General features: G+C 44.3%; 1 protein-coding gene across 1 annotated transcript; it reads right to left on the bottom strand.

The window, feature by feature from the left end:
• Positions 1-7,898: 7,898 nt before the first annotated feature.
• On the bottom strand, positions 7,899-16,041 carry LOC140647676 (cell surface glycoprotein CD200 receptor 1-B-like). Its single transcript, XM_072852586.1, is given in 8 exon segments — positions 7,899-8,015; positions 9,269-9,315; positions 10,745-10,859; positions 12,855-13,034; positions 13,036-13,091; positions 14,508-14,816; positions 15,647-15,702; positions 16,031-16,041. Coding segments are annotated over 8 exon segments (891 nt in total).
• Between the last annotated feature and the right edge of the window lie 10,607 nt (positions 16,042-26,648).

The following is a 26,648-nucleotide window of genomic DNA, read 5'->3' as shown; positions in this document are numbered from 1 at the left end:
TTGCCTGATTAAGGAGGCAACCCTAACAATACACTAACTGCTGTTGTTCAATTCTAATCTTCCTGATTTGAATATTTCAGGCAAGTTGAAGATAAAGGCAAGCAGCCAGGCCAGAGCTTTGCAGTAGTTGGCTCACTCATCTTCTTTGCCACACAAAACTCCTCTCTCACACGAGATGAAGTGAGTACAAGCAAGACATTTATGTACCAAGCACATTGTTCTGCATGTGGCCACTTGTTTTGCACAGAAGAGGGGGTTGTACACTTCAGAGATGATAAATATAACATAGAAAGGATTTCAGAGGTTTTGTCCATGGTTTCTCTTTCATATGCATGAATGGAAATCAAAAATACAAGCACAGCTAGAGACAAACACTACACTGGCAGATAAACTCTGTTGGACTGTGGCAGCAATCAGACAAAAATCAATCCAAAAAGCACTTACCTTTGTTTGCTCAGCAGTACTTATTGTCAGCTGAGAGAATAGAATGAGTGGAAATGAAATTTTCAGAGCTCAGTACAGAGTGATAAGATGAAAGTCAGAAGATCTACAGATGTATCATCAGCATAAAATGCCTTAATAGTGTAGAGTCTATGTTTACAGCCTCCTATTTCCTATTATAGCTCTGTGAGCAAGACTTGCGTGGTGGGTTGACCTTGGCTGGCCATCAGCTGCCCACCCAGGCGCTCTCTCACTGCCCCTCCTCAGCAGGACAAGGGGAGAAAATATGACGAAAAAGCTTGTCATTGTCCTTGAGATAAGGACAGGGACATCACTCACCAGTTAACCATCTGGGGCTAAGCCACGACACATGGGCAAAACAGACTTGACTTGAGGACATTAATTTAATTTCTTGCCAATTAATAACAGAGTAGGATAGTGAGAAATAAAAATGGAATTTAAAACACCTTCCTCCACCCCGTCTTCTTCCCAGATTTATGTCCTCCTCCCCACACCCCAGTAGTGCAGGGAGATGGGGAATGGGGTTTGGGGTCAGTTCATAACAATACTTCGTCTCTGCCACTCCTTCCTCACACTGTTCCCCTGCTCCAGTGCAGGTCCTTCCCGTAGGATACAGTCCCTCACGAACTGCTCCAACATGGGTCCTTCCTACAGGCTGCCATTCTTCAAGAACTGCTCCAGCATGGGTCCTTTCCACAGGGTACAGTCCATCAGGAACAGACTGCTCCAGCCTGGGTCCCCTACAGGCCACAGGTCCTGCCAGAAAACCTGCTCCTGCATGGGCTCCTCTCCACAGCCATAGCTCCTGCCAGGAGCCTGCTCCAGCGTGGGGTCCTCCACAGGCTGCAGTGTGGATAAGTACTCTGGCATGGTCCTCCGTGGGCTGCAGGGGGACAACCTGCTTCATCATGGTCTTCCCCACAGGCTGCAGGGGAATCTCTGCTCCAGCACCTGGAGCACCTCCTCCCCCTCCTTCTCCACTGACCTTGGTGCTTACAGGGTTGTTCATCTCACATTTTTCTCACTCCTCTTCCTCACTGCTGCTGTGCAGCGGTTTTTACCCTTTCTTAAATATGTTTATCACAGAGGCTCCACCAGCTTCACTGAGGGGCTCAGCTTTGGCCAGCGGTGGGTCCGTCTTGGAGCTGGCCGGAACTGGCTCTGTCCAACATGGGGCAGCCCCTGGTTTCTTCTCTCAGAAACCACCCCTGCAGCCCCCCTGCTACCAAAACCTTGCCACATAAACCAAATACACCTTGTCATTCTTTTCAGCTTTGTTTATTTTTAAAAGTTTCAGTAATAAGTAAAAGTTGTAAATTTTTTTGAAGTCCAAGTATCCTGCTATTGTGACCTCAAAAACAATGTGGAAGTCCTGCTCAGCTGAGGTGTTACTGAGACACACTCAGCTAAAGCAGGGAGCATCTGTGTGGCAACTTAAGACACTTGGAAAAAATGCTCTGAAGAAAAGAAGAAAAACCTGATTGACTGGGAGGGTACTGCACAACCCTAAACCTGCAGACACTGATTGCTAATCCTATCCTGCAGCGCATCCCATCCCACCCAGGAACGCACCAGAGGAGCACGCACCTGTGTGCAACACTGACCGGGCAAAGACAAAGCACTTCGCAAACAGCAAAGTCCTTACTTCAGAAGTCAGTGTTCAAGCAAAGGGCCACTGACTTCCCAGAAGAGTTGTTCCTTCAGGCGATGTCTCCTGAGTTGCTGAACCTTGCTTGCAAGGCATAACAGTCTTTTACAATATTCTTCTCCCATATCCGAAGCACCAACACTAAGACCGGGCAACCCTGTGCTGGAATGAACCCTTAGTTAGTTTGGGATCTAGAAACACTGGCACTAGTCACAGAGTCCCAGAACAGCTGAGGCTGGAAGGTACCTCTTGAGATCATCTAGTCCAACCCCCTGCTCAGGCAGGGTCAGCTAGAGCAGGTTGCTGAGGGTTGTGTCCAGTCTGGTTTTGAATATCTCCATGGAGAGAGACTCCACAACGTCCTGTAGGATGCTACAGGTGGTCCAACAGCAATAAAAATCTACTGTCTGTCTCATCAGTTGACACAAAACATTGCAGAACAAAACCACCTTCCCCTGCCCATCCCAAACATACACTGGTGTCCTCTGTCATAGGCAATCAGCTGTCCCTCCCTGTCTTGCACAATAAACCTATTTCTGCACAGCATGTTGCTGGACTTCTAATAGTAACTGAGTTCCCAGAATTGCTCCAGTATTGGGTGTTTCTTGAAGCATCATTTGGTAATTGACAGAATTATCATCTGGAAAAGCAGAGTGATTGCTTACGATTCTACATTTGTGTTTTCCTTGTGCTGAGATGCAGATAGTAGGATCTACTTGGCAGAAGGTTTTGTAGCATTTAAATGTAAGAAAGAATCTACAAAATATCAGCTCCTGATATAACATTAATGTAAACTTATGCAAACAAGGAACAAGAGGAGAAACTCAAAATCCTCCATGAAGCTAAGCCAAAATCCCTCTGAGAACAAATAAGTGCAAATTTGTATTGGAGCACAGCATTCATACGGACATATCTGGCTTCAATTCAGATAAGACAGATACTATGCTAGCATGACTCTCCCAGCCTAGGATTCAGTGCAAATCCTCAAATTCAATATAGGCTGGTAATTCTAGCTAACTCAGGAGGAGAACGATCAGCCCACTTTTGAAGAGCCATGGAGATACACTCCAAGTTGAGCTAGTCCTGGGACTGCTCTATAGCACTATACACCCCGTCTAGGGAGTTCCTAAATTCTTAGGTTTATCTGCAAGCAAGATGCTTTTGCTTTGAGAGAGGGCCTGTGTACCATTTCTTGTTCAAAAGGAAGATAGAGGGATGGGAAGTTTTGCCTGGAGGAATACAGCAGTTAACAGACTTGAAAAGTTCTTGCAGAAGCTTCCTGGGGAGGAGCAAGAGCAGAGGTTTGGGTACAACCTCTGCCGACTGTGAGGCAAATTACCAGTCAGGCTCCCATGAAAGCTGCTCAGGCTTTTCAAGACCTTTGGCACCAAGGATACTGACTGCAGCCAGTGAGACTCAGGTCAGATATCCCAAAGAGATCCCGATAAAAGGAATAATCTATGGCATTCCTTCTCATGCAGCAAGAGATTATTCCTTATCTCTGGCTGTTCCAGCGTTCGTACACCAGACATCAGATTAAATATTGTGAAGGCATGGGAGCCTGTCTCAGTGCTAGAAAACAACACAAGCCTTCACAGAAGAATAAAAGACCAGGAATCAGGAGTCAAAATAGACAGTGGCAAGGCAGAGCTGTTGCAACAGCCCTGGAGCAGGGGCTCTCACACTCCCGGGGTTTTTTTTTTCATTTATTTATTTTTTTGTCAGAATGTACAAATAGCTCGGTCCAATACCCATCGCCTTTTAGTAGTTCTCTCATAATGATTATTTAATAGTCAGCATTTTCATAGCCATTTTGACAAGACCACAGAAGAATATGTGGAAGTTTGCAGTCTAAAATATTTGCCTTGCTTAAGTTTGCTTTCAGTGCAAATAAAATCAGTATAAGATCACCAAAAGTGTTCTTGCAATTCAGGAAAAAAGCATGGTAAATACACTCATAAAAACATTCTCAAGTTGATCATTTTCCAGACCAAATTCTTACAAGAGACAAAATACACAATTTGGGTTATTCTTTGGATTACACCAAGATGAGTATCCCGTTACAAAATCAGCATGATAGAAAATATTTAAGTGATTTTCTTCTCATTCTCAAAACACTCAACAGATCAACTGCAAAATTAAATCCAGGCGGGAAACAGGCACTTTGTCAGCAGTCGGCCCAGGAGAACACAGCTCGGGCAGGAGCCAGCAGCTACCAGCCCCTGCGGGCAGCTCTGGGGCAGCGCAGGGAGGGCTCCTGCGCCCACCCCGCTGCACTGGCCCAGCAGCCGGGCACTGCTGCGCGCTGGTCCCTGCTTCTGGGAGGGAGGGTGCTGGCAGAGACGGACCCGGCTGCAAGCCCAGCTCAAGCCTCTCTGATGCAGGAGGAGTTAAACCCTTGGTGAGCCACTGAAGCAGTGCCAGGCCTTTCCCTCCTTCCCCTCGCCCCCCTGAGCTGCGTGTCTCATGGCTTTTAGCCCTTTGGCGTGCAGCGCGTAAGACCAGGAAGCGTGACACACACCCCTCTTTGGTGATGGCAGGCATAGAGGAAACCATCAAAGCCCATGCCTAATTTTCCACCCTGAGAGAAGAGTGTAGAGCTTCCCGTATGACAAAAGCCTGTCCTTCACCGGTCACGATCAGCAGTTAAGGTATCCAGTGACAGGCAGCATGAATGGAAAAAGCAATTAATCACACTATTAAGTATTAAGCTGCAACGACCCAACATCATGCTCTCTCTCTTAGTCTTACCGTTCTTCTCTGTCAACCCCCTTCTCCAGTCTCTCCCATTTTCCTCTCTCTGCTTCCATACAAAATCATTCAGCTCGCAGATCTCTATGTCTTATCCCAAGCACCAAGGGCTTCCTTTCTGAGCATACACATGGGCCCGTTGCATGGCTGAGCCCATCTTCCTCCTTTCAAAGACAATGCTATTAGCAGAGCTGACAGGCCCACTAGAATAGTTACCACCTGTTGGCAGCTTGGATGTAATACATACTCCTGTGGTCAAAAGCTCCAGTGAATTGCAGACAGCTAAAAAAGAAGCAAACTCTGTATCTGAAACTACCTACAACTTGTGCCAGTATTATAACACATAGGAAAGATGAGCAGAAAATTAAGTGAGATTGTTCAATTATTATGCTCTGCCTAGAAGCATTATTCATGTCCCGGCCTTTCTTACAATCACTCCCACTAGCCACATTATTCTCTTTGGCCTAATAAGTTTCATTAATCATACACAACAAGCTTGAAAAGCATGAGGGCCAATTTTATTGCAGAAGGAGGATACAACAATTAGGCAGCTGAGGCCTTTTACTGCCTGCAACATGTGGGTTTGCCTGAGCTGTGGGTTGATAACTCAAGCTTTTTGTTGGCAGTAAACAGGTGATGATCAAAGCCTGACTAGACTACGATGCTGTAAGATAATTTTCTGAGAGGTTGCAGCAGGACTGGCTCTTGGGCCATCCCAGAAATAAGAAATCAGGCAAACCATACTCCATGTGGCTGTTAAGAGCTGTGGAACCTCCAGGAGAGCCCATTTCACTGAATACCTGCAGCACAAAGGGACCTGTCTCATTGCCAGAGCGCCTTGCTTCAGCACATCAAACAAAGTCTGCTCAGAATTTCTAGGAAATGCTGACACATTGCAGGCGACTGGACCAGTTCCATCAAATAAAAATTAAAGGGGAAAATAAAATCATGCACACAGAAACCTTGCTTTTTGGCCAGGGCTAATTATCACAGTGATGTTTCTCCAGAGGGTTTTATCACTATCATCTCCCTGTCTGTCTGCATTAGATCTTACTCTTCAACATTTCACTTAGTGCAAAGGAATCATGACAAGTTCTTGCTTTGCACCCTAAAAATCACAACACACGTGCACCATGATTGCCAAAAGCAGACTGCTCCACAGCCTAGCTCTCTTCATTTTGACAGCCATATCATCCTTAGCTCTGGCTGCAATGGTCCAGCTTCTGAATAAGACGAGAGACCCAAATTGCTGTAGTTGTCCACAGGAACGATCCATGCTCACTTGTCACACTGAGCAACACCAGCATAGAATGCCAGGTTTAGACCCAATTGGGCTAAGCAACAAGAGATCTTTCCCCTATTTCAGAGGCTTCCCATCACAACCAACTCCTTGACAACACCGTGACTGTGAAAGGTCCAGGCTGACAGGGAGAACAAAAAAGGGTGCTGGATCACGCCATGATGCACTGCCAGCCATGGGCCAGCACAACTGGGAAACCACTTCCTTAGACTAAGGCACTGCTGTGGATTTCACTAGAGCTACAGAACGCTTTTCCTAGCTAGCATCACTGAAAACCTGTTTTCTCTAATTCTGAGCTATCTGTCACTTATTTCTCCCAGAGGCTGTATACATGAAAAGGTGCGCTCCTTCCCCACAGATAACATGAAGAAGCTGTACACAGCTCTCAGATAGTGACCCATCATTGACATTTAACACCACAAGAAAGGCTTCGCTTGGCTGCCAGGCATGAATGGACTACCTTCTGTAGGCACTTTTCATTAAGGCAGAGAGTCGCTCTTCATGCCTTTCTGACTAAAATGAAAGGCTGGAGCAATGTCAGTAGGTGCCCACCCATGTCTGTTTAGAAGTGATAAAGTGAAGTGCAATTAAAAGGCACTGGGAGACCCTCAAGCCTAAGAACACTGAGGAGCAGAGATGACTTCCTCCAGCGACGAGCAGGTGAAGGCCGTTCAAACCACACATTTGAGTATACTTACTGCTGCATTAGTGTTTGGAAGGTTTGACAAATGTGATGAATGAAAACTGAAATTAACAACCAATCTGTGGGAGGGGTTCTCAGCTTGGGAGCATGAGGATGAGAAGAAATAAATGATTTGGGTAGGGTATTTTGTTTGGTTGGCTTTTTTAAACAAGCACACCACCTGCATTTTTCACAGCTTAACACTTCTGTTCTCAGTAAAAGCATGCTGTGATCTCAGCTTCTAAGAAACTGGTCAATAAACATTTACCCAAATAGCCCCACAAATCATTTAGGTAAATATTTGCATATTTGCACATTTACTTTAAAATTAATCTTAGAAAATTGCCCATTGCTATTTCTCATTTCCGTATCAAGTACAATTTCAAAATGGCTTTTTTCTTCCATTATCAATGCAAACAGAAAGTTTAATTGAAAAAGAAATACATTACAAAAATAAAAAATAAACAAAGATGAGAAATACCAGATTGCCATCTGCCACATGCAACTATCTACCCAGAAAAAAAAAAAAACAACCAACCCAAAACCCAAAACTCTCTTATTTCTGCATTTCTGCTGGATGCATTTCTTTGACCTTCTATGTTTTGGGGTCCCCTGTGTCACTTCCTGGTTTCCAACACAAAATTGCAAAGAGAATCCAGTTGCTAAAATGGAAAAAAGTGCTACATTTTCACCAGCAGTCTGTTACTCTGGCACAGAAATATGTCAATTATTGATTTGAGGAAAGACAGCACATACCTCAGAGTCCACTTTCAAACAAAATTCAGATAGGTATTTCCCCAGCTCGCTCTTTAAAAGTTTCTAATGTTTCAGGAGCTGTACTGATATTTAGAGAAAGAGAGAAATAATTTACTAAAACAGGTTGCTCTTCCCCACTGTCTTCAGGTCAGGAAAGCAAAGGCTTTTGTGGGCCAGTTTTGAGTGTTCAGCTGGCCTGCTATGCGGCAAGGTCTGCGATTTGTTAGTCGAAGTACAAGTTCAAGTAACTGAGTATCATTAGTAGCTGAGCTGGTATTAGGCTGCTTGTGCCCACACTGTTAATAGCTCATATACATCATTCTTGTATTGTAATTCTGATAGATAATCTCCGACAAGACAGGAGGCTTGACCGCAGCTGTTTTCTCACGTGATGGTGTAGACCTGAAGTTCTTAGTCTGCAATATAAAGAAAAACATGTACCATTATATTACATGGTAGGATTTTGTGGAACCATCATACCTAGAGTCCAGACAAAAAACAAGACCAGAAGAAACCTGGCAGGCAACATTACTTTTGCAAAGAAACTGTGAAGTTATTTCTCTAAGCTCTGTGAGCAAAGGGGTAGGGCACAGAGGGTGAAACCTGAACTGACAGATGCAACAACCGCTTCACAAAGCCTAAACAGGACAGCCTTTTGAATTCTTTTTTTCTTAATGTGACTGAAAACAAATTTTGAAATGCCAGTATTTTCAGCAAAATAGACGATAATGAACAATGCTAACTTCTCTTAAAAAAAAAAAAAAACAAACAGGCAGGCCACAGGCAATCCAATTTAGGCACCTAAAATTACTGGAAGCTTTTGACTTTGATCTCTGCAACTCCCACTCCCATCAGTCAAATTGTCCTGAATGCCATAGAAGAGCATATCAGGAAATTAATCATTCTAACTTCAGAGCACTGTTTGACTAGCTTGCAACAAACAAGGCACACGGCCATTAATTTAACCGTGAGCAGAAAACAAGGTATGAAATAATTGTTCTTTCAATGTGCATTAAATGAGGCAGAAGCCCTGAGGAAAGAGCAGCATATTATCATGCTGCTAAATATGTATCACGACACACTGGAATTAGAGAGGAAGTTAAAGTTGTGGTGGCAAATTTATCACTGCTGTTTCCTAGCTTCTGAGTGTTTGAACTGCAACTTAAAAAATAAAAGTTTCATAGCTGTGTTTGTCTCTAATACAGCATAAGGAAGTGCACACTGTTCCTTCATTGTAAAGTGCCTGTCTGGTTTCATCCGATCTTTAATCAGGCAGGTTTCTACCATCAAGGGCAATACACGTTCTTAAGCAAAAGATCAGAGTTAAGATTAATGTTTTCACATTTCTGCTTCACAGAGTAACTTTTGGGAGATTCAAAATTCCGCCTAACCACTGGCATTGTAAATGTAATTTATAGTATTCTTAGGCAGGAAATGCACTACTCCACTCTCGATCTAGTGCGTAAACAATTACTCAGATACTCTGAAGATACATGAACATAGGGCCATCCAAACAACAGACGCCCTCCCAGATACACTGCTCCTCATTCCCCTCTCCAAGCACACACAGAGATAAATGTGTCAGAGCAGACACGTTGCAATGAAATTACATGTTTTAGTGAAGAATACACAAAAAAATGCAAAGCGCACACAAAAAAAGCCCACTTACTGCAAATGGTACTGCCGACCCATGTGCCAATTTATGTAACTGGAATGCTGAAAGTAGGATGTCAGGAAATTAAAATGGTTTGATGGGGCATGGCGCACAGTTGTTATATCTAGAGTTCTCCTCTAGCTGCCCTCAGCTGTTGAAAGACTTTCTTCAAAATATAGTTACGTGCATAGGTGAAGTTCTTATTTTTTATGTCCTGCTCTTGAACGCACTGTTGTTTTATTTTCCCTTCATTGAAACTTTTGGTCACCCTGGGAGACAGGACTGAATTGACTTGGTTAGGTGCAATTTTCCTCAGTTCTGCAGGGACATGCTGGGCCAGGGAACCCATCTGAGCACGTTTTCTCCTCTCCTCACCTGCCCCAAAGCAGCATCTCACTCTGTGACAGGGACAGGCTCCCTTCAAGGTGCAGCAAGCACTGGTCAGTGCTGCCACCACCGATGACAACTGCCCTTCTGTTTTCTTCTCCTGTCTTTCTGTTTTCCTCACCCTGCCTTCTCTGCTCTTCTAGTGCACACCTCCCCTCATTGTCCCCTCTTGCCAACCCTTTGTCACCCCATTCATTCAGACCTGGTTCATGAAATATATCTGCAATGTAATATGCCCAAAGCAGGGGAATAATCTGAAAGACACTGAGCACAAAGAAGAAACCCAGACAAGCAGTAAAGCTAGAGCAGAGCTAAGGCAATGGAGGGCAGTAAATCAGGCACTCTTGACTCTCTGCAAGTTCCCTCCATTTACAGTTCTCCCACCTCTACATTGCCTTCTCCCAGTGCTTCATCACCTGCTCTCCTGAAAACAGTCTTGCCTTCAGCCTGCTATTCTTTCTTCCTCCCATTTTAAGCCTCTGCTTGGGCTTCTTCTCCATTCATACCCCATCACAGCCATCTTACGCGACTCCAAGAGTAGCAAACCATTGTCTGAGTTCTCAGTATCAAATTATTCAGTATGAGCCTGACCCAGTGCCAATGAAATCTACACAGCCTGAGAAACTGCAGGTGTACCAGAGGGACGTATGTACATTTGGCCTATTCTTACACTTGCTCAAGGAAAAAATTATGATTGCGGATGGAAACAGGGGAGTTGTTTGTGTCTAGTCATTAGACTAGTTTGTGAACTGTCATTCTTGTGTACAGAATTTTATGTCGTTAAATGCAGAACGATCAAAATAATTCTAAAAACTCAGAACCTACCCTACTCTCGGAAAGAATCCTTTTCATCCTAGATGACTCTCTGCCATATATATAATGTATTAATATGACAATAACTATGGTTCTTATAAAACTTCGGACTTGTTTTAAAGTTCCACCCATTATTTTATTAGGACTTTTCCAAAAGGACAATGCATCATATATGGACGTTTTCCTCAATCCTTGCCTCCCACCCCACCCTCAGCAACAGTACATGTCCTTGTACCTGCACGTAGTCAGTAATGGAATTGTAATACATTTCAGGCTCATCAAATGACTTACCTCTGCACCTGAAAATCAAGCATAAAGTCACACCACTGACAGCAGCAACACTTGCAGATCCTCCTATCAGGAGATAGGGAAGCCTGGGGAAAGTGTCTGAGATAAGAAAAGAAAGCTAGTTACAGAGCTAGACATCAGTGTCCACTGACTACGTGGTGTTACTACCTACCTTAACCAGAGGAGAAAGATAATCTCTACCCCCACAGCTCAAATGAGCTGAGAGACACAGATGAGATGTCTGGATGCCAGCAGCAATAGGAAGCTGCCTCACACACCCAGTCATTTGTGTGTACAAACACACTTTCATTTTCAACTCATCTGCCTGCACCATCTCCCTTTCTTCAAATGTTGTTAGCACTGCAACAACAGAACTGACCAACCATCCCTGCAAAATGCTGTTATTAATGACTGGTCTATGCTGAATTCTGTCCTTCATGCCTCTACTGAGATATTTTGGTGATATGAGCACTTATTTAGCTGTTCTTACAAATCCTACTGTCATAGACTTCTAACAGGTCCAGCACAGCCAGCTGAGAAGCTGAATTTTACCCTTTGCAACATTTGGCCCTGGGAAAGATCACTTGAAAGTCACAGGCAGATATTGTCCAAGGAAATGTTCTCCAGGCCATCACCACTGTGGGAATCTGGACAAATTCAACTCCGGGGGTTCAAAGCTTCACATAAAAAAAATTGTGAGCTGTATCACGGTGGCTGTTGAAAGCAACTTTTCTGTCATCAGTGATTAAAAAGGTCACTGAAGCAGTGTATTGGGTTTGCATGGCAAGGTTTTGGTAGCGGGGGAACTGCAGATGTGGCTTCCGTGAGAAGCTGCCACAAGCTTCCCCCATGTCCGACAGAGCCAATGCCAGCTGGCTCCAAGACGGACCTGCCGCTGGCCAAGGCCAAGCCCATCAGTGACAGTGGTAGCACCTCTGGGATAACGTATTTAAGAAGGGGGAAAAAGTTGCTGCACAACAGCAACTGCAGCCGAAGAGAGAGGAGTGAGAATATGCGAGAGGAACGACACCAAGGTCAGTGAAGAAGGAGGGGAGGAGGTGCTCCAGGCACCGGAGCAGAGATTCCCCTGCAGCCCATGGTGAAGACCATGGTGAGGCAGGCTGTCCCCCTGCAGCCCATGGAGGATCCCATGCCGGAGCAGGTGGATGCCCAAAAGAGGCTGTGACCCCATGGGAAGCCCGTGCTGGAGCAGGCTCCTGACAGGACCTGTGGACCCATGGAGATAAGCCCACACTGAAGCAGGTTTGCTGGCAGGGCTTGTGACCCTGTGGGGGATCCATGCTGGAGCAGTCTGTTCCTGAAGGACTGCACCCCGTGGAAGGGACCCACGCTGGAGCAGTTTGTGAAGAACTGTAGCCCGTGGGAAGGGCTCACGTTGGAGAAGTTCACGGAGGACTGTCTCCCGTGGGAGGGACCCCACGCTGGAGCAGGGGAAGAGTGTGAGGAGTCCTCCCCTGAAGAGGAAGGAGCGGCAGAGACAACGTGTGATGAACTGACCGCAACCCCCATTCCCCACTCAGGGGGAGGAGGTTAGAGAAGTCGGGAGTGACGCCGAGTCTAGGAAGAAGGCAGGGGCGGGGGGAAGGTGCTTTTAGATGCATTCTTATTTCTCACTATCCTACTCTGATTTGATTGACAATAAATTAAATTAATTTCCCCAAGCTGAGTCTGTTTTGCCCATGACAGTAATTGTTAAGTAGTCTCCCTGGCCATATCTCGACCCATGAGCTTTTCATCATACTTTTCTCCCCCCCGTCTTGTTGAGGAGGGGGAGCGACAGAGCAGCTTAGTGGGCACCTGGTGTCCAGCCAAGGTCAACCCACCACAAGCAGAATGAGGAACTCTTGTAAAACCGAAGAGGGATAGAAAGAAGCACGCACTGAAAGCTTCCCCATACAATGCCACAAAACATTTGGTTTCAACGGACTAACACAAAATTATTAATTTCTCTATCGACATGCACTAGAACTTTGGCCTATCACCCCATTCAACAATCTGCAGAGCCCTGGCATTCAGTGGGAACAGCTGCATAGAACAGCACAGAGAAGCCCAAGAGCATGATGAAGAGCAATTACAGAACAACATTATTTACGTGATAGGTCTGGTTTGTAGCTGGGTGGGTAACCAGGCAGGTGACACTGGGAAGCGTGCTGTTGTCCCAGCCTATGTAGCTCACTCTGGTCGCTGTTCCGTTGGGGTGACGGGCTTCTTCCTCAGCGCTGTGATTACTTGCAGGGATCCAGGAGATGTCAGCAGCTGGCTTTCCAGCAGATGGCTTGACAGACAGCCACCCTTCTCTGGTCCCAGGTCAGAGTCACTGTAGGAGGGACTAGAGAAGAAGAAAAAAAGTCCACAACCATTATTTCTAGTTCCGTATAAAATCACCAACTGAGAAACTGAAAAATAGGTGTTACTTTTTAGTTTGCATAACCAACTCTAGAGATTTTAAAACAATTTGGAATATTAGCACCAATGATCTTTAGGGAAAAAAATACATCAAAAAGTCCAAGGTGAATATCTCCAAAACTAGCTAGCTGCATCTAAAAAGTACTGCTTCGTCATGTTTTCCAATAGGTGACTACAGTAGTGGCAGGAGAAGATGGGGTGACAGAGAGGGGTGCATTAAATGAAGATTTATAAGTACGGCAGTGCACATACTGAAGGAAACACAGCTTGCTGAAGCTCCAGCTAAATATTTAGGAGATTGGGTAGGTAGAATCAAGAATTTGATAGCAGGGAAATAAAGGAGGAATCAGACAAAAGTGTTCTGCCAAAAGTGTTCCAACAACTCGTATTGTGCATTTGACAAAACAGGCAAAGACTCAGACAATACCTAAGCCATTATCAGAAAGGCAAGACTCTGCAGGGAAGGACAAAAAAAAAATCAAGTGACAAAAATTAACAATAGCAATTATAGAGTTCCAAAATTCATTTCCCATAATTTTTAGTTATATTCAGAAGGCTTAACTAATATGGCCAGAACACAAAAACTTCTCCTATGTTTGTTTTTTTAAAATTTATGGAAACCTAGAGATAGCTTACCTGACTATCTGAAAAAGATGAGTTGATGTATTCGTTATGTTTTCTAATATCCTTTTGTTCCTGCCTATGTTGAAAATAGACTAATTTCATTTTTGTTTTAGTAATGCAGTCTTATAGACAGCTTTCAGTATTTCTGGAAGAGTGAAATATTTCCAGATAGTGTCCTGAAACTTTTGCTTCCTTCCTATTCAGCTCTTAGCCAGACAAAACACACATTGACCTCGTTGCGAATTTTGGTTCAGCATCCTCTTGCTCAGTTTATAGCAGCAATATTTATTTGATATCTTCTGTTTGCATTAACTTAACCAAGAGCGTATACTCCTGGTTGTGTGAATATTCGTACAACATTCAAACCCCATGTTACGCCCAAAGAGCTCTCTTAGAAAATATGCAGACTGTTGGATTTGTGCATTTTAAAACCTCTCCTGTTCATGAGTCAGAAGTAGTTAAAAAAAACAAACACAAAGCCCCCAGATTATTTCTCCATAGAACAGCTAAGTCCTATTGCTTAAATCCTCAGGCATTTTTCCCTCTCCAAATAGCCAGACTAAATCAGCTTACCTCTTTATTTTCAATTTCAGTATGCATCCAAAATGAATTTGGTCTTTTACCACCAAATCAAATCATTTTTATCTCCATACACACACACACACAAAACCCACCACCATCACCAACAAAAAACAACCCACAAGGTGTGTCTTACCTATCACAGTCAGAGAAGAGGAAAAAATAAAATTCCCTGCACTGCTGGCAATTTCACAGGTGTAATTTCCCTCCTCACCAAGGTTCACAGGGTAGATATGAAGAGCAGGGTCACTGTCAGGTGAATATTTCCACATCATCCTCTCACTGCAGTTTAACTTCCTTGTCTCATTGTGATCACTTCTATAGGCCAACAAGCAGCAAGTGCTGCATTTCGTCTTCCATGTCACCGTTAGCAAAGACACCGTGAAGACATAAGGACAACTCCACACAGCCTCATGACCAGCCTCCACACTCACCATGTTGTAAGCTACATAAGAAGAAAAAAGACATTAAAAATGATGCTACAGCCATCATCAAAGCATAGGAAACTCTTGACTTCATCACACTTTAAAATTTCTACTCCCTTACTGTACTGGCAGCCTTGGGGACACATTGCTCTGTGCAGGCACATATAAGTAGTATTCCATTTCCACGTCCAGCTTCCTGCTGTCACTCTTTGAAGCCTGGAAATACAGTGGAGATGGTGCCTTTCCGCTGTGGACACTGTGCAGGTGTGTGATGCATGCTGCTGAGCTGCAAGTCCTCAATCTTTCTTTAGGCAACAGATTTCCATCACTTTAATATGGGCTTTGAAAAACTGATGGGGAAGGCAAGATTCACCCTTAAGGGAAAGGAAACTACTTTTAAAAAGAAATATTACGTTATTGAATTAGGCGCCTTGGTTAAAGCACAAGTAAAACCAGGGATAGCAGTGGAACATACACCTGTAACAAGGTTAAAACCCAAGATCACTTGGTGCAGTAGTTCACGAGGCATATTTAACAAGGCGCACATGTAGATCCCTTTTCTACCAGAAATCATAGCTCTCCTGATATTGTCCCAGTTGAACAGGAGATGGGTCTTCAGATGATCTGTGTTGGATTCCTATTAGATATATCATCCTGTGCCACTCTGCAAGGCACACGATTATTTTGCCAGCTGAGGTGACGCCACTCTTTGCATTCACATTAAACAAAAGCAAAATTTCCCCTGGTAAGCAAAATTTCCCCTGGTGAACTGCAAAGTTTCAGTGTACTGGTCAGTTGGAAATACAGAGTACCGAAGAGTGCTGCATGTAGTTTTGGATCTCTCACCTACCTGGCCCTTCAACCAGATTGATTAGCGAGGAAAGGAGTGCGGCCAGAACTGCCCATCTTTAGCAGAAGGAATCAGCACTGCAGAAAGTGAAGGCAAAGAAAATGGCACGTAGTCACAAATTGTTGTGTAAATCCCTTCAGAGAGAACACATAGCAAAACCTCTGTTTCCTTTGAAAACAGAAGTTCTAAACAAGACCCCATGTCAAGTATCATTCTTGTACTGAAGAAAGTAAAGCAAAAAGGGTTTTGAAAATAAAAGAAACCACTACTGTTTACAAACAAGTTTTAAAAATCCAGGATCTCTGATACCATTTTACAGGCATCTCTAGCTGCTCGCTATTCATGCCCAGCTAGCTAGCACCAAGATGGCTACAGACCTCTTACTGCTGCTTCATAGGCTTACCTGCAGAAGATGAAAAAAAGGTTTTGCAAGAGCAAACATGCACACATTACAACTCTTTCTGAAAAATCAAGGTAACAGCATGTATAGGAAAATTCAGGATCTAGACTTCATCAACTATTTGACAAAGAAATGATTCCTAACCATGGCATGCTTTTAATTTCTGGAAGGGTAACTCCACTTCTGTAGTAGAACAAAAAGGGCAACCGTCCTATTGCAAGAGATCAAAAACATGTGAGTTTGTTTCCTGCTTTCATAGACACAGTGAACTAAAGAGGCATCTAGTTACTTATGCTATTCTAGAACTATATATACTTTTTAACAAACCGTATCTTATAAATTCCTAGCTCCTTTTTGACAAAAGGGCAGCAGTTCATTGGTAAGATTGAGACAGTGCTGTCATCCCAACACATTGTTTTCTGGTTCACACAAAAAAGCAGATCTCCGTGCTATCCAAAAGCTTTCCAATCAAAATATATATGGTTCTCAGTGGAGAATTTTGATGTAAACCCATGCAGCTGTTGCTTGAACATGGATTTGGCTAAGAACATCACTAATACTTTCCTGCGGTCAGATATCATACATAAATGACCCCAATTTGACACAGCAAACTTGCGCTACACTGTACTGAGTAATATACATATTGCTCTGACTGGGAGTCCTGCAGTCAGACTCCCAACCTCTTCTGCTCTGGTCTCAAGGACGAGCACCCTAGTGCAGCAGGTACTCGTGCTGGTTCTGTCACAGCAGAAGGGTTCACAACCAATGCAATTCTGTGCCCCCAACCAGCTGGGGTATAAACTGAGGTCTTGGAGTGTATGCCTGTTTCCACAACACTACAGTAGCCATATCCTGACTGCAGTTTTCTGATGTTACTGTCAGAAATTAGTGGCCGTACTTCTGTCTTGAGGCTCCCTGTAGCCTGCCCATAAAGCTATCTCATTTTCTATCACTTGCCTCTGCATTCCCTCAAATTGTCGTCTTGGTAGACCTTTTGCCATTCTCTCCTTTATGCCGTCATTTTTATCTCTTTAATCTTTTACTTTCTGAATCAGTCACCCACAGCTAGAGATGACTGGAAAATTTTGTTTCCATCCCATGGGAAATACTGATACGTTGCTTTCATTCCCAAGTCAAAACCCAATACACACCAGACAAGGAAATCTCTTTGTGCGATGGTTGATTCAGAAATGTCATATGTGTTGCAACAGGACTTTCCTTCCGGGCTATTTAGGTCACGCACCGTTCACACCCATATGTAAATACAAGCATGCTTCTCAGTACGTGCTGAGAGGAGGAGGAAAGGCAGCCAGGGTTCACTGTGCACACAGAAACCTAAATCCTCATCTGGTATCAACTGCTGTAAAAGCAACAGGCTTCAGTTATGCAGCATTAAAAATTTCATTTTAAATGTAAAATATATCAAGTGAGGACACCTGGTGCACAGAAGAAAAATCAGAACGCTGCCACACTTGTGGCACAGAAAGAACAAATGCTGCCACATTCATGAGCTGAGTGCAAGAGGCAACAGTATTTTCTTAAACACGATGCGATATGTATGCACAATCAGACAACAGCCTGATGGTTTTCTGCACAGTTCTAAAAAAACACTGATGCATCTGGATGAAAGGCTTTCATTGCAACCTGGAAACAATGCCAGTGCCACCACATTGATCAGTATTCTGCTACTAACATGCAACAGGCAACTTAACTCTTACATTAAAAAACTCCCAAATTTAATTTTTGTTCACTTAAAAACGTTGCCACAAATGAAATATTTTGGTTTGTTTCATGTTATTCAATACTGTCGAAAGGTTTGGGGCTTTTTTTGCAATTTGGATAAATTATGCATGCAAAAGTTGCTTTCAATCAAAAAGTTTGAGAGTTTGGAAATTTTTTCAACCAAAAACTAAAAAAAAGATGCTTTTTGACCAGAATTATGTACTGAATTTGACCCAATTTGCAAATAGTTTTTCAGTCTCTTTCAAAAGAAAAGTAAAAAAAAGAGCTCCACAATGTTTATGAGTAAATTCAGTATTCACCAATTTTGACGGATCTATAAATATTCATAAACAGAATATTGGCATATTGGAACTTGTCCCAAAGAACTATCTTTTTTTAAAATGCATACAAGTCTCATATATATGGGGTTTATTTGCTCAAAAGAACAGGCATTAATGACTAAAAATGGGGCCTTACAGAAAGAAAAGAGTATATTACTCTAGTTAAATATTCATGTATGAAAAGCAGAATTTAGACTGCAATTTTTAAGGTTCACAGTCCTTGAATACTTGTGCCTGTAAGCAAGGAGTAAGTCTCAAAGTAAAACCCAAAAAGGAGAAACCAAGCACAGCTGAATCAAATTCATTTAAAAGTGGCAAATGAATATTTGTAGATTGTCTTGTGTTATTTCCTTTGATGGAATTAAAATGCCTCAATAACTACATTAAAATAAATTAAAATTTTTACTCGGCCTTGATGGCGGTGGCTGGCACAAGACCATGCAATATGTGCATCACTCTTCCATTAGCCTCAGCCTTCCAGCTGGGGAACGGCACTGCTCGCGCTCGGATTCATCCCAATGAATGCTGAGGCTGGAGGGAAGTTTCCCGGTCGTCAGCCTGGAGAAGAGCCCTCCAGCCACGGGAGCGGGGGAGATGAACAGCAGCAGCGCCAGCGTGCTCCGGTCTTCCGATATTCACCGACCTGGGGATGAGAAGAGAGACGCTGGCGCACGTGGACACCAGTCCCGGTGGCTGCTCACGGGGTGGCTCCTGCACACCAGCGAACTGCAGAGATGTATCCGGAGCTCCCCTCCCACTCTGTCCTCGTGAGGGGCCCCGATATAGTTGCAAAGAAGTGAGAACTCTCTCAGTTGAGGACCGTCCATCCCAGACAGTCCCTGTTTTCAGCTGGACAGTTCATTAATTTCTTTTCATCGATGCTTCTGAGATCTTAACATGCAGCTGATTTATCTCACAGACAGACGTAGCCTCTTCCCCCTCCGAAAGAGCTCAGTGAAAACAAACCATCTGGTTGTACACTCCCCTGAAGAGGATGTGACACAGTTAAAACTAGGGAAACAAACTGCTTTCTGACATGAAAAACAAACCCCAACCTTAAGTTGTCTGCTATTACACATCAACACAAGCTACAAGCCTTGAGCTACGCAAAGCACCAACTTAAAATCAGATAAAAGTCCAACATAATGAAAATATATTTTAACACAATCTGAAGGAGGAAAAGGTGCAGATCATAAAGAACCAGGTATCAATCAGTGCATCAGTCATCACCACAACTTTAAAAAAAAAATAACCAATATGGCACATAGCCATTCCCATGCTTACCTCAGCAAAATATGGCTCTGCTTTGCAGCAGAAGCACATGGTAAAGGGTAGAGAAGGCCCTGGTTCAGAAGTCTGTTCTCAGTAACACCGGGCGTCTTTGGGCAGGGGAGGGCTGCAAGGGATGGCACAAAGAGTTGCACACAGTTGTGCACAGCTGTACCAACTCTTCCACTTCTTGTACAAGGATAAGGTAACAGTAAAGACTGACTACTCAAAGCAAGGCTACATTATTTAAAATCCAAACCCACACTTTTAACAGTCAGAGCCTTCATGCAGCAGCACCGTCCACCTCAAGGCATTCGATGTTTCCACCTCACCACCACGGCCTCTTCTCAAAGCCACGCTCAGCTCTCAAGGGGCGGCATGGTTTCTGCAGGTGTGAGTCCTTGCACCCTATGCAGAGGTGGCTGTCACCTCAGGAGGCCAGGAACACTTACACTGAATACTTGCCAACCACACAGCAACCGACTCAGAAGCCTGCAGGCAGCCAAAACCTTTTCTGAAGTGAGAGATGCTGGTTATGCCACATTTTCAACATCCCCAGGTCAGCCTCCACTTTTAGATGTCCTTTTGAGCACGGGAAACTCTGGAAGCTGGGGTTGTCCACTGGTACCGCATTTGCAATAAATAAGTGGAGCGGTTCAAATGCCAATTTAAGAGGCTCTCCCACTTCTCCTCAAAGTTTTAACACGAGCTGCTAGGCATCTGAGTTGTAAGAGTTACCTGAAGAAATGTAGCAGCAGATGTGTCCGTGGGTCCGCATTCCCCATGTATCTCAGGGTTATTTTTGTGCAGCCTGTTCACTGTTTGTGAAGTTTTGCCCCAGGTCTGGGAGCAGCCTGCAGTCCCCTCTCAGGGGACAGATTTTGGCTCGACTGCTGCCCCAGTTTCTCCCAAGCAATGGTCCTCTCCTGGGAATTCCTCAAGTCCCTCCACTGGAAGTGGAGTTACAAAATACAGGAAGACTTTGAATACCCTGGGAGGAAGACAAATCATATCAAAACAGGCAGCAGGTAGATATTCCCAAAGCTGTTCATTCCCAGAAACTGAAAAGTTTTGGGGGGAGAAGAGAGGCTGTGTTCTTAGCCATCTCCTTAACCATCTGCGGCTGGCCGCTGCAAATGCTGCTGGGCTAATGGACCTTTGGTTTGACTCTATGGCCTCCTGGTATTTTTATTCTCTGAAAGATACCCTGGCCCTGAAAACACATCTATGAAGCCCTGTACTAGCACAGCAGAAGATTGTTAGCACTGTTAGCGACTGGAGGAGCTGTACCTCCGTAGTGCATTTTCTTCTTCAGGCTCCCTGTTTGTCTTATACTTGCTGGCATCAGTGGAAGCCACAGATGGTTTGTAGCTATGAAATTCAACCCATCCGGTTTGTGAGCTAGTTTCATTCAGTTCCAAATACGTAAAACTCTAAAGCTTTCTCTACGAATGGGGAAATAGAGGGTAGATGGCTTTCTGAAAGACAGGGGGAGAACTAGCCTAATAGAAGGAGCTCTCAAAACAATTATGAACAAGTTATACTAAACAACTGTACAATTACAGTGTTTTGGTAATATATACCTGAAGGTCAATAGGTTTGAAGCTTCCTCTACAGCAGGGCAGAGGTTTGTGGTGTCTGTGTGTTGAATTCATCAAGATATTAATACTTAGAATAATACTAATATTAATATTACAACAAAGTAGGTTTTTTCCACTGGGGGGGGGGGGCATACAGCAGATGAGTATTTTGTCCGGCTTTTTTTTTATCTTTAGTAGCCGTAATTCAAGAAAGCAGGTGGGCCTCTCCTCCCTTCTCAGAAATATTTATCTTCTTAACACCAGCCCATCTAGAAAATAGCTTAGTCCCATGAAGTTATTACATGAGCCAAGTTGTACACCTCACATCTGTAGCTGCCTCGCAGCCAGCCTCTTCAGAAAGCACTGTAACCCAGTGCTGGGAATGGAGAGTAGGAGCAAAGGATGAACAAGATCACCACCACCCCCGGTAGCCTGTTCTCTTCCTTGCAGAAAGGGAGGACACATTTGCTTTACATTTTCTGTTGTATGGGAAAAAAAACCTAGCCCATGTACCTAACAGCTTGACTTTCCCAGGTATAAACCATCTGCGGCTCTCACCAATGTCAGCAAACATGGGGGAAGCACTGCTGATAATGAAGCCTTTAAGACCTGACACTTCCAGGTTAAAACATCCAGAAGCAATTATACTGCAATTTCTAGAGACCAAGAAAAAGGATTTCTTTTTTAATTGTAGCTAATTTTCCCCTAATTGCACAGTCACTGGACCAGCATGGCCATGCTCAGCAACTTCTGCTCCTAGCCCTACAGAATCCCCTTACCACTTGTGGGTCATTAACCTCAGGGGCTTCTCACTCGATCCCAATACTCCAGCAACCAAATCTATCTACAACAGAGATGTTTGTGACCTTAACTACTTTAATTCCTGCCTCTTGTGGACCTACTGCACCTTGTTGTCGGTTTCCCAGGAAGAACCTGGGAGCCAACAACCCCCAAGTACAATTACTGCCTTCAGAGTTGTGGCTAATCCAAGAAAGTCTCCCATACAAGTATTCAAAGATGGACAGAAAATAGATGGTTTATAGGTGGACACTTAACTCCCAAAACACTTCAGTAAGAATCGGTATGTATCTCAGACTCCCCAGACGAAAGTTTCCTCCCCATCTTTCAGCCAAAGGTATTGGCCTCCCACTCCACAGCCAAATGTGACAGAATTGCACCACACATCCCAAACTGCACATAAAGAAGCTGCAAACCTCAAATAATTCCCACTTTAAAAAGGACGGAAATAGGAAAAGAACTGGTGTATAGCAGAAATAAAACCCCAGGTGGTCCTTCCTCGCCCATCAGTCAATCTGACTTGTGGCATCACTAACCGTGGTTTAGGCAGTGCTAGAGACACAGGACTGCCAGGCCTCTCTCCTTCAGCTGTTCACTGCTCCTCCTCCTTCACACCCCAGGGAAGGTGATGTTCTCTGAAAGCTACAGCTTCCTCCTCCCATGGAGAGCTGTGAACATCCTGCAAGAAGTCCCAGGAACCCCCAACAGATTCAGCTGGGAGTCAGCTACTCCAGCCTCAAGTAGATGCATACTCGGCCCTCCTCAGACTCATCACGTAGAAGTAGACTTTTTTTTTTTAAGGAAGGAAAAAATCTTGTCTCCTCTTCTGTGTTTATAGAGCAGCTAGATCAACACTTTCAAATATGAAATCCATACTGTTATCACATGGCAAAGGAGAAGGCTCAACAGTTTTCTTTTAGTGGCTTCCATTTCTGTGATTTTTACATCTAGTGGAACAAATCAGTTGTATAACAAAGCCAGGTTTGTTTTCTATTCTGAAATAGAAACCCATATCTATACTGGAAAAAACTACACATCCCACCTCTCAAATGCAAACTGAAGTCGTGACACCAGTGTCAGGATGGCATTTATCACTGCCTACAATCTTTTTGGTGCAGTATAATAAACCAAAGGGGATGCTTCTGCTTCACCTATTTCCTTCCTCACCATACAGGCTTCTTTGCTCTCATAAACTCCCTTTCTTATGAGCCAGCTTAACACCTGTAGCTCTGTGTCACTTAGCGGTTTAGAAAACTTCTCCACAGTGGTTTCCAGTCAAACTTCTCACCCCATTTCTTTCTTGTGTTGCAGCTGGTTAGCAGCACTTCTGGCAGATTTTATGCTCGATGCAAGGGAGTATGATGCAGAAGGGTAGAGCTGCCGGGTGAAGCCCAGTCCTACGGCATGTCCCTATTCAGGTTTGTGCTGCCTGAACTGCCTGCCCTTTTTGTAGACCAGCAGTCTGCAGGTGGAAAACGTGACATGAAGTCAGGTCAGCTCCCACAAAGGTTGATGCTGTCATGGGATTGTGGGCGTTGCTGGGAAAAGGTCTTCATTTTCTCATCTTCCCAAAGTGGCTTAAAATACAGCCCAGAGGGGAGGCTCCTCAGGACAGGGTGGCGGAGCAACGCCTGCTCCAGGCTGGGAGAACATGCACTTCAGGACTTTTGGCTCCTTATTCAATGTCCTAAGGTGCTGTGTGCAAAGTTGAGACAAGGCACTACAAAACAAGCAAGAGAGGGGGAACTAAGATGCAAAAAAAGTCAACTAGCACCGAGGGTGCAGGAAGTGTCAGAAGCGGACTCAGGAAGCCTCCGGCTCCCCACCACAAGGCCTTTGCTGCATGCATTCATGCCTTCTTCCCACCCCCTGCCCTCAGGCCTGCACAGCCCACGCCATGGCGCACAGCTATGGACCCACTTAAAATACATGTAAAACATCTTAATTTGCTAAAAGTATCTGTGCTGTGGCTGTGTCTATGTGCGCATGTTGCTACACATATGTATAATTATAAAAAACAATATATAGAGATACATTATGCACACACTTCTAGAGCTGTTGCACTTAAGTGACAAGGTACCTAGGGATGCTCAGCTAACGAGGCTGCATCACTGATTATATACCATTTTCCGTATAACTCTCTTATTAAAGCGCACCCTTTCAGTAGAGCAGCCGCCAGGGGTGCCGCTCCCAAAAAGTCCAGCTTGCGCAGGCAGACGCAGCACTCTCTCACCACTGGCAGCCCCCCCACGTACAGCAGCAGGCAGCCATTAAAGCTCACCCCACAGCAGAGCATCCAGCCCCATGGTGTGGCCCAGGCTCAGCCCCCCCACCGCCTTCCTCCCCTCCTGAAGAGGGGATGCCTCCAGCCCTGGGGCCCAGAGTCAAGCAGCTGTCTTCAAAATGGAGATAATCGAGCAAAACAGTGCTGGCAGCACTGCCTCACCAGTTTTCCTCACCTCTTTTCCTCCTCAGCTCCCTGCTTGGAGACCCAAGAGATGCGTACCTCACAGCCCTCCTACACAGCAGGAAAAGTTATTTGGCCTGTTTGCAAAGTTTCCATCACTAGAAATCTGGGTTGCACATTGCTTCTACATGGTTTATTGTCAGAGCTAGTTTATGACTTCTTTAATGATAAATAGCCTCTGGCTAAAGGAATTAAAAAATGCATACAAAGGGATACACCGGAGACACCCTTGAACTATTATAGGCTTCCAACAAGCCCCTTTGAATAGGATGATTTTCCCGAGTGAGGCAATGCGTCATGTAAAAGAAGATAAGTTGTGGACGCTGACTGCAGCTTACATGGGAGTCCCTGCAACCGAACAACGAAGAAAACAACCTCATTCAAAGTCCAGATTCAATACTTTGGAGTCCAGCATCTCTACTCAACCAGGCTTATGTAGTACACGTGCTACGAGATGTCTCCAGATTAGCTTTAATGCAGTTAACAAGGGCATAAGGAACAGTGATCTCATTATGCCCATTAGGGATCCTGGCTGAACAAATACTTGGACAGTTAGCTTGAAAACCAGTTTTCACTGAAAAAGACATTTTCATCCGGAAGTTTTGGACTAGCAGTCTATATTTCTTTATAGGTTCTAGAAATATGTATTTCACTACCTACTCAAACTTGTCTTTTTCCTGTTCACACAGGGTAGTTCTGAGATGGCTACCAAAAGGACTTTTGGTCTTTCCTGTGAAATAGGCAGATGGCATTGACCTGGCAAAGAACAAGAAATGGGTACTGTAGCTTTCTGATCAGCTCCTGACAGAAAACCCAGCTCTGGCTACACTGTTGTCAAAGACAGGGAGAGGTCATCCTGACTTGTAAAAGAGATTTTTATTTGGGAAAATTAACATTTGCTTATTCCTGAAGGGCGCTTGCCTTGCAGAATGCCTACAGTCTTGACTACGTGTCCTCCGTAACAGTATGTACCTCTATAACCATTGTCCTTAATAGACAGAATGTATAGGTATTTTAGAGACTGGAGTTTCATTACTGTGTTCATGTCCCCAGTTACCATGGGTATACACTCATGCTCCCTCCCTCAATATAAAAATGTCTGTCTGGTGTCTTATTACTTACAGTCCTGCTGCAAGCACCTTGTATCTCTGACCTTTCAGCTCAAGCACTCATTTTCACAGTAGTTAAAGCAAACTATTTGGTAACAGCTTCCATGCTTATACATAGCATAGAATACTGAACTTTGAAGAGTGTTGTGGTTTAGCTTCAGTCAGCAACTGAGCACCATGCAGCCGCTCGCTCAGCCTCCCCCCCGTGGGATGGGGGAGAGAATCGGAAGAGCAAAAGTAAGAAAACTCATGGGTTGAGATAAGAACAGTTTAATAATTGGGAAAAAGGAAAAAATTATATATATAATAATAATAAATTGTAATGAAAAGGAAAACAACAAAGGAGAGGAACAAAACCCTGGGGGGGGGGGGGGAACCAAACAAACAAGTGATGCAACTGCTCACCACCCACCGACCGACACCCAGCCCGTCCCCGAGCAGCGATCGCTGCCCCCCGGCCAACTCCCCCCAGTTTCTATACTGAGCATGGCGTCATATGGTATGGAATAGCCCTTTGGCCAGTTGGGGTCAGCTGTCCCAGCTGTGCCCCCTCCCAGCTTCTTGTGCACCTGGCAGAGCATGGGAAGCTGAAGAGTCCTTGACCAGTGTAAACATTACTGAGCAACAGCTAAAACATCAGCGTGTTATCAACATTATTCTCATCCTAAATCCAAAACACAGCACTGTACCAGCTACTAGGAAGAAAATTAACTCTATCCCAGCTGAAACCAGGACAAAGAGTTAAAAATCTCTTCAAGCTCAAGAGAAGTGCCTCTTTAAAATTCCTACTTCATCTTCTAGTGCCTTGCAAAAATAAAAACATAATTCACCTTAGTCTCTTTTCAGCTATTCCTTATAGTTGCCAGGAGGTGGAAACATAGCTACACCAGCCTACAAGAGAAGCATCATGTTGATGTGTCATTGTACAGCATGCTGCCTGCTGAAGAATAGCGCTAAAAATATCTGCAGTCTGAATTGGCTCAGTGGAGCCCAAAACCCAGGATCACACCATGCTCTTCCTGGCCCCCCACCTCCCCCTTCCCCCAGCTAGCGAGACATCTCTACTGCTTGTTACTGCTTCTCAGCATCAAGGATGCCCTTTAAGCAGCTGGTTCTGTCAGATGTGACATACACGTTTATTTCAACAAGAATCCAAAATCAGGCTGCCTTTGATGGAAAGGCTCACAAAGCAGCAGCAATTGCAGCCCTCCAGAGCTGATAAACAGTCAGATACCTGGCAAAGTGATGAGGAGATAAATGATCGCTTGACTTATTTATTTAGAAGATACGCGTCTGCTTTGACATTCAAAAACATT

Source organism: Ciconia boyciana, chromosome 1, assembly GCF_034638445.1.
Source record: "Ciconia boyciana chromosome 1, ASM3463844v1, whole genome shotgun sequence".
NCBI classification, from domain to species: domain Eukaryota; kingdom Metazoa; phylum Chordata; class Aves; order Ciconiiformes; family Ciconiidae; genus Ciconia; species Ciconia boyciana.
The sequence above is the reverse complement of the archived record's forward strand: the minus strand, read 5'-3'. Positions and strand labels throughout refer to the sequence as shown.